The sequence below is a fragment of the Trichechus manatus genome, unplaced genomic scaffold, assembly GCF_000243295.1.
Source record: "Trichechus manatus latirostris isolate Lorelei unplaced genomic scaffold, TriManLat1.0 scaffold00150, whole genome shotgun sequence".
Lineage (NCBI taxonomy): Eukaryota > Metazoa > Chordata > Mammalia > Sirenia > Trichechidae > Trichechus > Trichechus manatus.
Window position 1 is genome coordinate 4,779,019 of NW_004444086.1, and position 13,340 is coordinate 4,792,358.

Genomic DNA, 13,340 nt, shown 5'->3' on the forward strand with positions numbered 1-13,340 from the left:
TAAAGTCTGGATCTTAGCTTGTTTTGCTTTAGCTTTCTCGCCTTTAAAGTAGGGATAATAATTGTTGGGTTGTTGTTAGTTGCTGCTGAGTCACTTCCAACTCATGGTTCCTAGGTGGCGCAAACAGTTTTCACTTGACTGCTAACCTAAAGGTGGGCAGTTCCAATCCATCCAGGGGTGCCATGGAAGAAAAGACCTGGCTATCTATTTCTGTTAAGATTAACCAAAAACCCATTGCTGTCAAGTCTTCTAACTCATAGTTACCCTATAGGGCAGAGCAGAACTGCCCCATGGGGCTTCCAAGGCTGTAATCTTTATGGAAGCATACTCCTTAAGCCTGGTGGTACAGTGGTTAAGCTCTTGCTACTAACCTAAAGGTCAGCAATTCAAACTCACCAGCCACTCTGCAGGAGAAAGATGTGGTAGTCTGCTCCATAAAGATTAAAACTAAACCAAAAACCAAACCCGTTGCCGTTGAGTCAATTCTGAAAGCCTTGGAAACCCCATGAGGCAGTTCTACTCTGTAACACATGGGGTCACCATGAAGGATAATAATGCATCTTCTTTTTTGCTATTTTAACTCAGAGATATCTTTGTATTTTCTAAGGCAGAGAGACATAGGGGTCAGTGTGGGACCCCTGAACTTTGGACTTTCTGGGTCTGGCCCTATTGTCTGCCAGCTGTAATTCTCATAGTTATTACGAAAATTAAGGGTTATAAAGTATCTGAAGCAAATAGTATCTTGCCCATAAAAAAACAAACCAAAATCCTTGCTGTTGAGTTGATTCCAACTCATAGTGACCCAGTAGGATGGAGTAGAGCTGCCCCATAAGGTTTCCTAGGCTGTAAATTTTTATGGATGCAGACTGCCACATCTTTCTCCTGCAGAGCAGCTGCTGGTTTCAAACCACTGACCTTTCAGTTAGCAGCCAAGTGCTTAACCACTGCTCCGACAGAGCTCCTTATCTTGCCCATAGCAGACATTTAATAAATGTTTGTTTCCATGTTTACCAGGCCAAAATTGCTACTTACCTCACTTAAGTCCTTTAAGTTCATCTTTCTGAAAGAGAACAAAGTAGTGTTATATAAAATACAGTTCATAATGATCAAGATAAAATCATTCTGAGCCCTTGCAAACCTTTGATTACATTTTCATTGCCAAATTAACAGCCCACAGTCCAGTGCGATATTTATTACTATTCTATAAAACTAAAGCCAGGTTGTTTTGTCATAATTTTCTAAGAAAGAACATATGAGCCAGTATAAAAGGTGGTGACATAAAGAATATGAATAAACTTGCTTCTTATTTTGAGAAAACTTAAATACCATCATCGTTCCTGCTGACATTTGGTTTTCCATGTCAGATTTCATTGGGACACTCAGACTTGCTGTTATTCCCTTGATTTTAAAGCAAGTAGATTTTTGCTTTAAGGAAATGTAAAGACTTTTAAGTATGAAGCTGTCCAGTGCAGTGGAATCCTAGGAAGGCATGTTTAAGAGAAAGGAAGCTGATTACGCAAGTATGACAGAGATGAAAAAAACAAGCTGAATAAAATACTTGTTGCCGTTGAGTCGATTCTGACGCACAGCAGCCCTATAGCTGAGTGGTAGGGACATAATTCCAAATGGATTTTGATAACATGGACATGGACTGGTCTCACAATAAACTCCAAGCCTTTGTGTTTCCTTGGCCAAGCAGCCTCTCTCAACCTCATTTTTCTCATGTGCAAGAGCATCTATACTGGAAGGCTGTTGTGAGAAATGTGACAGATGACAATGCAAATGACATGTTCAGCGGGCACTGTTATTAGAATGAGGCTGAAGTCAGATGAGAAGACCATTGAAGGAGTGGGGGTGAGGGTGCAAATTCCACCCACTCAAGTCTGTCAGTGAAAAGGACAAAGCTTGAAGAAAAGCCTGGGAGATTAGGGCTGCAAAGCCAATTTCAGTTGAAGCCTGTTGATCTAGAGTCGTAACGTCAGTCTGTATGAGGTAAGATTATTCCAGAAACACACGATTCTTAGGCACCGTAGCCTGGTCTCAGATCTCTGAGCAACAGGCAACAGTACTGAGGTGTTGGTGAGTACTGAATATACCACGGGCTGCCAGAAGAATGAACAAATCAGCCTTGGAGGAAGTACAGCCAGAATGCTCCTTAGAAGAGAGGATGATGAGATTTTAGCTTACTTTGGACACGTCATCAGGAAAGAGCAATCACTAGAAAAGGACATTATGTTAGGTAAATAGAGGGTCAGTGAAAATGAGGGAAACTCTCCATGAAATGGATTGACACAATAGCCAAAACAATGGACTCAAACATAGCAATGGTCATGAAGATGGCGCAGGACTGGGCAACACTTCATTCTGTTACACAGAAGGTTGCCATGAGCCCTAGCCGACTCCAAGGCACCTGACGACAACACTCAGGGTCCACATTTTCCAACCTTTTACTTCTCTTATCTCTTCTGAGATAATAATCTGCACATACCACCCTCCTCTTTGAAATTGCAAAAGTGAGAAGATAAAGAGACATGAAGAAAGGCAATGAAGTAGAACTAACACCCATGGTAGTAATTATTCTGGGGCTAAACTGAGGTTAATCTTGATGTTTTTATTAAGATTATATTAGGGATACTGACAGATAGGCCATATGGCTTCAATTTAAAATGTGTAATTGATTTTAGACTTGTGATTTTAAGTTACAGAGTCAAGATCTTTTTGACTCAGTTTGAGAAGAGTTTGAACTGTTTAAGGGAACTTGAATTTTTCTATGTTTCTAAATTTCTTTTACTAGATATACAAAGGAGCTCTGGTGGTGTAGTGATTAAGAGCTTGGCTGCTAACCAAAAGGTCAGCAGTTCAAATCCACCAGCCACTCCTTGGAAACCCTATGGGGCAGTTCTACCCTGTCCTATAGGGTCCCTAGGAGTCGGAATGGACTCAACAGCAATGGGTTAGATATACAAAAGTTAATTGTTAAAAAAAGTTTTGCGTGTCAGGGTTGAAATTTGCCCTGTCAGCATTAAAAGTGCTTAAAAATCCAAATAGTTAACTTTATAAAATTTATAATATTTAATTTTAAGGCTTAAATTTATACATTTAAAATGTCTAAGGAGAATTAACGCAGCTTGTAAATAAGTCTTACTGTCTAAGATTCCTTAACCTGTCTAACTTGAGTTTATAGAACATTAGTTGAAGGACAAGCAAAGTGATTGTCTTTCTTTTGATATAAAATCACTTGATTTATAAGTAGAACAATATGCTTTATAGGTCGACATTAGAGGCTTAAGGGAAGCTACGTTTTGAATTTGTAGCTTCAGTAAATTGAATTTTAAGTGAAAACTCAAGTAATTGTAAGACATCCTCTCTGTGCATAATCATCCTCCTTGGGCATTAAAAATTCCAATTTGGACAAGACCCTACAAGTTAGCTGCCCCCCTCACCTGTAAAATGAAGGGGATGGGCTTCAGGGGATCCCTTAAATGAGATTTAAAGGTCCCTGGGTGGTGCAAAAGGTTTATGCTCAACTATTAATCAAAAGGTTGGTAGTTGAAATCTACCCATCGGTACTACAAAAGAAAGGCCTGGCAATCTGCTTCCATAAAGATTACAGTCAAGAAAACCCTATGGAGCAGTTCTGCTCTGTAGTGCACAGAGTTGCCATGAGTCAGCATCGACTCGAAGGCAATGGGTTTGGTGTTTTTGGTTTAAATGAGATTTACGAAGACGGAGGACCTACACTGTGGCACAAAATGGAAGAGAAGAGCAGGTGGGGAACTCTGGTTCTCCCCAGGGCACCACACAGCCCTTCTGAGTGCACCTTTTTTTTTAAATAATATTTAATTGTATTTTCAGTGAAAATTTACACAACATATTGGGTTCCCATTTAACAATTATTACACACATTGTTCAGTGATGTCGGTTACATTTTTCACAATGTGCTAACATTTTCATTCATTCTATTCTGGATGTTACCTTTCCAGTAATCTGGTTTCCCTGCCCCCTTACCCTTTCGTCTTTGTTTTAAGTAACTGCTGACCATTTGGTCTCATAAAAATGATTTTTTTAAGGTGCACAGTACTTACTGGTGATATTCTTTATTTTATGAGCCAATCTGTTATTTAGCTAAAAGTTGAGTGCATCCTGAAATCCGAGGTTTGCCCACTTACTGCCTGCTGGAGATGGCCAATAAAACACGGTACTTAACTACATAGATAGGATAGATTTGTCCACATCTTTTCCCATGCAGAGCAGATGCTTAGCCCATTTTAGTATGGAAGCTCCGCTGAAACTTGTTCAGCATTATAGCCACACACAAGCCCCCACTGACAGATGATGGATGGTGGCTGTGCATGAAGTGTATTTGCTTGGGAGAAGCCAGATCTGCATGGAAGGTGAGAATTTTACCACTGAACCACCACTGTCTCATAAATATCAGGTGCTTTATTTAAATTGTATTTTGGCTGAACCCAGCACCTTGGGCCCCTGAGTTTACTGAAGCTGAAAGGCGGTACTGTGGCACAATGACCTCCAGGCAGTTGGTGTCGTCCTCAGTAAAGTGAGGGTAGTAATTCTGGTTTCCTTTTGGGAGACTGAATGAGCTGATGCACACCAAAGACTCCCAACAGGGCCTGGTGTGTAGTGAGAACTCAGTAAATGCCGCTGATTACTCTTATTATTACTCAGGATGGTTGTATTTGGTACATGGCCATGGTATTAAAATTGCAATGAATACATAGTAGAAAAAATATTCCCTTTTTAATTCTCTTTCTGATTATGTCTAGGAGAAAGTCTCAGTGTGGTGATGAACCAGTTGTTGTCACGTTGATTCTGACTCATGGCGACCCCATGTATGTCAGAGTAGAAGTATGCCCCAAAGGGTTTTCAGTGGCTGACTCTTCAGAAGTAGATTGCGAGGCCTTTCTTCTGAGAAGCCTCTGGATGGACTTGAACCTCCAACCTTTCTGTCAGCAGCCGAGGGCGTTAAACATTTGCTCCACCCAAGGACTCTATGTGGTAGTTATTATAGCCTAAATGTCACTCTAAGATTTGCTTACCTGCCTTTTTAACAGACAGAGACATTCTCCAGGCTCAAAATTTTGTTCTGTAGTTTTATTGGCACTGTTTGCATTGCAGTTATTTATGGGAATGATGTTTCTCTCTTTTTTATATTGTCGTAAATATATATGCAACAAAACTTCGCCATTTTAACATTTTTTACATGTACAATTTGGTGACATTAATTATACTCATCATGTGTTCAACCTTCACCACTATCTTTTTCCAAATTATATCATCATCCTTACCAGAAGCTCAATGTCCCCTAAACAACAAATCCTCCAGCACGTTTCCCCTTTAAATAAATTTGTTAAAGCCAAGAAATGGGCTAAGTAAAAAATATTGAACAAGTATATCAACAGTGCAAAATTCATGATAGTGGTTGAGAACATCCAACCAACATTCTCTAAACTTCAAAGTTTGCTTCTAGTTCTGAGCTGTCGATGAATGATCTAAATGACATTTTCCTTAACTGGCAGGGCTTCGATTCAGCAATTGTTTTGCAAAGCTAAGGCTTAGCTTTAAAATAGAGCATGGCAGCGCTGGAGGAGACAAATGGGGGCTGCCTGAAATGATAGCTGGAACCACAAACACTATCCTGGGTGAGCACAACCCATTGTAAAGGGCTGCAGCTGTCAGGCTGCTTGCAATTGATAGATCTGATTGCCAGATGTAAACCATAGGCTCCCCGTGAGGGAGGGCAATTCAGCTCCTGGTGCTTGAGGGAGCAGCTGCTGGGAATGCAGCTTCTGTGTGGATTGGCTGCAAAAGCTCAGACCTCCAAAGTTCTTTGTGTCTTCAAAGGAAGTAAGCCCTGCTGGCACATTAGTTAAGCATTTGGCTGCTAACCAAAAGGTTGACAGTTCAAATCCATCATCTGCTCCTTGGTAACCCTATGGGGCAGTTCTACTCTGTCCTATAGGGTCGCTGTGAGTCAGAATCAACTCGATGGCAATGGGTTTGGTTTTGGAACTACCTAACAATGAACCTGAAAGCACAGCTGTCTTCCTAAAGCCAAACTCCTTCTTATTCATGGGGGTATTTCCAGGGCCTTGCACAGGGATTTGTATGCTTTTGTCACCTCGATAGCCACATGTTGTTGGCTGCTGTTGAGTCAGCCTGACTCATGGAGACCCCAAGCACAACGGATGGAAATGCCTGGTCCTGCGCCACCCCCACGATTGTTTGAGGATCCAACAATGTTCTATTGTGATCCATAGGGTTTTAATTGGCTGATTTTTGGAAGTAGACTGCCAGGCCTTTCTTCTGAGTCTATCTTAGTCTGGAAGCTTCACTGAAACTTGTTTAGTATCATAGTAACAATGCAGTCAGCTGCTAACTGAAAGGTTGGAGGTTCGAGTCCATCCAGAGGTGCCCCAGAAGAAAGTCCTGGCACTCTACTTATGAAAAATCAGCAATTGAAAACACTGTGGAGCACAGTTCTACTCTGAGACATATGCGGTTACCATGAATCAGAGTCAACTTGATGACAACCGGTAACGGCCATGTACCAACCCTGTAACCTTGACCAAGTTACTTAACTTCTGTGAACCTTAGTAGCCTTATGTGTTCAATGGGTAAAAAATCCCCTTTGCTGTCGAATTGATTCCAACTCATAGCGACTCTATAAGACAGGGTAGAACTGCCCCATAGGGTTTCCAAAGCTGTAATCTTTATGCCGTAGTGATTAAGAGCTACAGCTGCTAACCAAAAGGTTGGCAGTTCGAATCTACCAGGCGCTCCTTCGAAACTCTATGGGGCAGCTCTACTCTGTCCTGTAGGGTAGCTCTGAGTCGGACTTAACTCGCAACGGATTTTTTTTGAATCTTTATAGAAACAGACTGCCACATCTTTCCCCTGTAGAGTGGCTGGTAGGTTCGAACAGAGGACCTTTCAGTTAGCAACCGACTACTTAACCACTGTACCACAAGGGCTCCTTGTCCAGTGGGCGGGGAAATAATACTTAATGAGTGCCTACTATGTGCCATCCACTGGGCTGGGCACTCTGCTCTTTCAAGCCTTAGCAAACCATATTTTATAGGGCTATGGGAGGATTTAATGAGATAAAGTGTATCGACCCTCTGCAGGTCTTTGGGACAAGAGAGGAGAAGCAGCAGTTTTCATCACATCGAAAAATGAATAAACAAACATAAACTATAACTACACAATCCCAAAGAAGTAAAAAGCAAACTTCTAAAGATACCAACACCACTGAGATGACTACCACCACCCATCTGTCAGTTTGTCATACTGTGTGGTTTGCATGTTACTATGATGTTGGATGCTATGCCACTGGAATTTTAAATACCAGCAGGGTTACTCATTGTGGACAGTTTTCAACAGAGCGTCTAGACTAAGACAGACTAGGAAGAAAGACCTGGAGATCTACTCCTGAAAATTAGCCAACGAAAGTCTTATGGATCACAACAGAATGCTATCTAATATAATGTTGAAAGATGAGCCCCCTAGGTTAGAAAACACTCAAAATACACAGTGGCTGTAACAAGGGACTCAAGCATACCAACGATCACGGGGATGGAACAGGAAGGGGCGCTATTTTGTTCTGTTGTATGTGGGGTCACCGTGAGTTGGAGTCAATCTGGTGGCGATTAACAACACTACCACCATGAAGATGACTGCACAGTAGGCTGGCGTGACCCCGGCCACAGCGGGAGCATTTTTATTATTATTATTATTGTGTCTTAAAAAATTTTTTTACTCTTGTAAAAATATATGTAACACAACATTTACCAATTTAACATTTTTCAATTCAGCGACATTATGTCCGTCATATTGCGTGACCATCACCAATATCGGCAAGCATTATTTAATACACTAGAATTGAGGCACAGCCAGATAAGGCCTGAGGACCTTAGATGCTCTTGTGGCAGGTGTATTCCTAGCACCTGATTTCTTCTGCGTTCTCAGCCCTGGCTGCACATTAGCTTCACCTGAGGAGCTTTAAAACTACTGATCCCCATGTTCTACCCCAGAACAACTAAAGCAGATACTGGGGAAAAGTATTCTTATTTTTTTTGAAATACTTTTATTTTTTTTGAAAATAGATTATATATTGTCTTAGCTACCTAGTGCTGCCATAACAAAAATACCCCAAGTGGGTAGCTTGAAAGAACACAGTCTTTTTTTCCTCACAGTTCTAGAGATTAAAAGTCCAAATTAGGGTCTCAGCCTCATTGATTCCTTCTGTAAACCTCTCTCCTAGTATCTGGCGTCTGCTGGTGATCCTTGGAGTTCCTTGGCATTACTTGGCGTTCCTTGGCTTCTGTCTCTCCCCAGTATGTGTCTCTGTGTTTATTCTGCTCTTTTTATAACTCAGAAGTGATTAGGTTTAGGACCCACCCTACACAGGTACGGCCTCTTTACATAACAGTAGAAAACTCCTATTTCAAAACAGCACCGTATTTACAGGCACCCGTAAACCCATTGCTATTGAGTTGATTCTGACTCATAGTGACCTGGTAGGACACAGTAGAACTGCCTGATAGAGTTTCCAAGGAGCAGCTGGTGGATTCGAACTGCCAACCTTTTGGTTAGCAGCCAAGCTCTTAACCACTGTGCCACCAGGATTTCATTTACAGGTACAGGAGTTAAGTTTTCAATACATATTTTTGGGGGATACAATTCAGATACACACACACACACACACACACACACACACACACGCACGGGGATACCGGTTAACCGTTGCTGTCAAGTCGGTTCCTACTCACAGTGACCCTATAGGACAGAATAGAACTGCCCCCATAGGGTTTCCAAAGCTGTAATCTTTATGGTAGCAGAGTGCCACATCTTTCTCCCGTGGAGTGGCTGGTGGTTTGAACCACCAACTTTTTGGTTAGCACACTAGAGCTTAATCACTGCACCAGCGGGGCTCCTTGCAGAAGGAAGTACATATTTATGAAACATCTACCAAGTGTCAAGCAAAGATGTCATGTTGAGGACTAAGGTGTGCCTGACCCAAGCCATGGTATTTTCAATCGCCTCATATGCATGTGAAAGCTGGACAATGAATAAGGAAGACTGAAGAAGAATTTTGAATTATGGTGTTAGTGAAGAATATTGACTATACCATGGACTGCCAGAAGAATGACAAATCTGTCTTGGAAGAAGTACAACCAGAATGCACGTTAGAAGCAAGTGTGGTGAGACTTTGTCTTACGTGCTTTGAACATGTTATCAGGAGGGACCAGTCCCTGGAGAAGGACATCCTGCTTGGTAAGGTAGAGGGTCAGCGAAAAAGAGGAAGACCCTGAATGAGATGGATTGACACAGTGGCTGCAACAATGGGCTCAAACATAGTAAGATTGTGAGGAGGGCACAAGACTGGGCAGTGTTTTGTTCTGTTATACATAGGGTCACTATGAGTTGGAACTGACTCTATGGTGATAGGGGCAGTGATGGTTTAGTGACAGAATTCTCGCCTTCCAGTGGGAGCCCCGGGTTCAATTCCCAGACAATGCACCTCATGCACACCACCATCTCTCTATCAGTGGAGGCTTGCATGTTGCTATGATGCTGAACAGGTTTCAGTGGACCTTCCAGATTAAGAAAGGCTAGGAAGAAAGTTCTGGCTATCTCCGAAAATCAGCTAGTAAAAACCGTATGGGTCACAGTGGTCTGATCCAACCCATCATGAGGATGTGCAGGCCTGGGCAGCATTTCATTCTAATTATATATGGGGTCGCCATGAGTTGGGGGCCACCTTGATGACAGCTAACAACAACAGCAACACCATGTGTCAGGCACTGTGCCTGGAAATATAAATACAGAAATGAGTTAGTTTTCCTTTCAGGATGGAAGAGACAGACTTGTACCCAGACATGTTATATAGGGTGACAAAGGCACCAATAGAAAAGGACTCAAGGGAGTGATAAGAGTGCAATAAATGTTGGTTATGAATTCGTGTCAGGCAGGCTCTGTTAAGCACTATATGGAAATCATCTCAATTCTCACATTAGCCCACAAGGTAGGTGGTAGGCATTATTATTATCTTCACTTTGTTGTTGTTAAGTGTTGTCCAATTGATTTTGACTCATAGCAACCCCATGTGACAGAGTAGAGTTGCCCCATAGGGTTTTCTAGGCTGTAATCTTTACAGGAGCAGATCTCCAAGTCTTTCTCCTGCTTGAGCTCAGAGATCAGCAATTTGCTCTAAGGCAAGGTTTCTCAACTTCTGCACTATTGGCCTCTGGCCGTATTATTTTTTATTGCGTGGGAGGGGGCTGCCTTGTGTACTATAGGGTGATTAGCAGCATCCCTGGCCTCCACCCACTAGATGTCAGTAGCAACACTCTCACAGTTGTGACAACCAAAAATGTCTCTGGACATTGCCAAATGTCCCCCGGGGGTCAGAGTCACCCTGGTTGAGAACTGCTGTCCCAAATCTGCCAGTTCCTAAGAAGTCGAACTTGAATTTCAACCTAGGTAGTCTGAACCCAGACTCAAGAACTGTTGTTTGTTCCTACCACGCTGTACCAGTTGAGAAGAGGCCACAGAAGATATCGGGAAGTGGGGAGAAGGAGGGGGTGCTTCTTGGAAGACATACGTTTGTGTGGGGCTTTAAAGGGTGAAATGATAAAGAAACAATTTATCAGACAATTAAGAGAGAGAAATGACGTTTTCATCAAAGCCAGAGATGAATGAGTTTTCCTTAAATGCTCAAAAGGAGCTTGATATTCTGAATTTCTGTATCCATGGGAAATGCTTGCTGACTAAACAATACCTTGTGCCCCAACCTGCTGAATCAAGCTTGCTGTAAGAAAGCATCACTCATTCTGTACAGGAAAAAGAGGTAGATGCCAATCTCTGTTCTGACTTCCAAAATAAGATAATTTTGAAAATTCAAACTCTCTTGGGGAAAAAAAAAAAAGCCCAGTCTCGTCCATTGCGTTTTGTGATTAGAGCTTGCCGCCAAACATCCCACACAATCCAGAGCGGGAGTCCATCATCAGCACTCAACACTAGAGGGTTGTTTTTTTAATATTTATTTGTCAAAAAGGCAATAACATTTTTGACAAATGGGTTTTCACACATGGTTATATTCCTCCAGCCTGGGTGATGGGAAGCCGGGTGGCCAATACTGATCCTGGAATAGTCTGGACCCCCTTATGGTTTTTATATAACCATATCCTGATTCTGTTTGGCATTTAGCATTTTCTTGAATAACTAATTCAGACCTCAAGTGAGCAACTCTTTCAATAACTCATTTTAGTAGAAAGAAGCTGTATTTTCTAGAAAGAATCAAACTTCAGGCTTCTAAGACAATTTTCCCTTAAGGTTTATTTGGTTTCTCTCCCTCCACATTTGGGAGCCTGTTCAGAGAGGCGATTTGTTTGGTTTTTCTTGTCACCTCCTGCGATGGTTAATTTTATGTCTCAACGTGGCTAAGCTATGGTTCTCAGTGTTTTTTGCCAAACAGTAGTCTAGTTGCTGCCATGGAGTGATTGCATGTGATTAAATCAGTTGGCCTTGGCAAAGCAGATTTCCTTCTATAATGTAATGTCTAATGTGGGAATCCCTGGGTGGCACAAATAGTTAAGCTCTCAAGTACTGATGGAAAGATTGGCAGTTTGAACCCACCCAGAGGCATCTTGGAAGAAAGGCCTAGTCACAGCCATGAAAATCTTATCGACCAGTTCTACTCTGACATGCATGGGGTTGTCATGAGTCAGAACTGAGTGGCAACTGGCTTAGTTTTTTAAAATGTGTAATGTAATGTAATGTACATAATGTAATGTAATCACTTTCCATAATGTAATGTAGTCAATCAATCAGCTGAGGTCACACCAGTGTAGGGTGCATCCTAAACCTAATTACTTCTGAATTATAAGAAGACCAGAATAGATACAAAGACACACACACAGGGGAAGACAGATGACACATGAGGATCGTCTATGAACAAAGGAATGATGAGGATCGCTGGCAAACACCAGAACTAGGAGAGAGGCTCACAGAAAGAATTAACATGGCAGAGACCCTGATTTGGACTTTCAGCCTCCAGAACTGTGAGAAAATAAACGTCTGTTCTTTGCAGTCACTGACTTGTAGTATTTCTGTTACAGCAGCCCTAGGTAATAAGACACCCTCCCATAGCCCACCAGTACCCTTGGAATTCCACCAGCACCAATAATAACAGCAATAACAGATCACTCACTTGGGCCCTCTCCAGGCTTCAGGAAAGGTGTGTCTCTGAGGAAAAAGTGACCTGCTGCTCTCCGGCTCAGGGGGCAAGGGCTGGTACTTCTTCGGTAGAGCGATGGGAAGCCTGTGTGAAAAGCCACAGGGGGTCTGAGAAAGTTTGTTGCACTAGCGGCCCTCAGACTGGAATTCATACTCACAGCCATGCCTTGGCTGCCCCAGCTTCTGTTTGGAGACTTCCATTTTGGGACTTCTTTTTCAGGCTGCTCACTACTTCACAGAGAGCCTGGACCAGGTAACTTCAGATATTGGTATATTCATTCTTCTAATAAGCCTAAACCCATCTCCCTGTAACTTGCTCATTGGTATCCTACTGTTTTCTAAAGAGTATAATATAAATTTCTACAGGGTGTCACATATTTCTCACCTGTTTTAGTTTTAGAAGACCTGGGGAAACTGTGCCACACACCTTCCATTTACTGCAGACTAGAAACCCTGAGGTTTTAAGACCCTCCAAAGAAAAATGAAAATGATTGAAAGTCAACATATTTCTTTCTTTCTTTTTAGTTTTATAATTGTCTTTATTCAGAGATTATGTATAGTTTAAGGAGATGTGTACAGGTGCCAAGTTGACAAGGGGTGGACTATGATGGTTAAGATGGTGCGGCAACTTGGCTGGGCCATGATTCTCAGTGTTTTGGCAGGCCTGTGATGTTGTGGTCTCTTCCCTGTTGAGATCTGATATGTGATCACCCTCATGATGGGATCTGCTGTGAGTAGCCAATCAGTTGAAGGGGAGTTTCCTTGGGTGTGTGGCCTGCATTGAGTGTCGGCGGATGTTCTGGTGGGGACTGGGGGCTTTTGCTCATTCTGAATCCTGCAGCTGGCTCCTGTTTTACTGACTTCTGGTTCTTGGGACTCGAGCTAGCAGCTTACCTGCAGTCTTGCCTGCTGATCTTGGGATTCGTTGATCTTCACAGCCTGTGAGCAGCAGCCCTGCTCTCCGACCTACCAGTCTTGGGGTTTGCCAGCCCCTGCGGCTACGGAAATCAGGAGAAGCCTCTATCCTGACCCATGGACTTGGGATGTTACAGCCTCTATAACCGTGTGAGCCATTTCCTTGA

The 13,340-nt window shown here is 42.4% G+C and overlaps 1 protein-coding gene across 1 annotated transcript in view; it reads right to left on the reverse strand.

Annotated features, from left to right (window-relative positions):
* Positions 1–581: 581 nt before the first annotated feature.
* Positions 582–13,340, reverse strand: part of LOC111822280 (cytokine-dependent hematopoietic cell linker-like) — a 33,608-nt gene continuing 20,849 nt past the window's right edge. Inside the window, exons 5-7 of the mRNA XM_023740234.1 lie at positions 12,233–12,343; positions 1,033–1,060; positions 582–602 (exon numbers count right to left, since the gene is read on the reverse strand). Coding sequence (XP_023596002.1) covers positions 582–602; positions 1,033–1,060; positions 12,233–12,343 — 160 coding nt within the window. The remainder of the gene's footprint in view (positions 603–1,032; positions 1,061–12,232; positions 12,344–13,340) is intronic.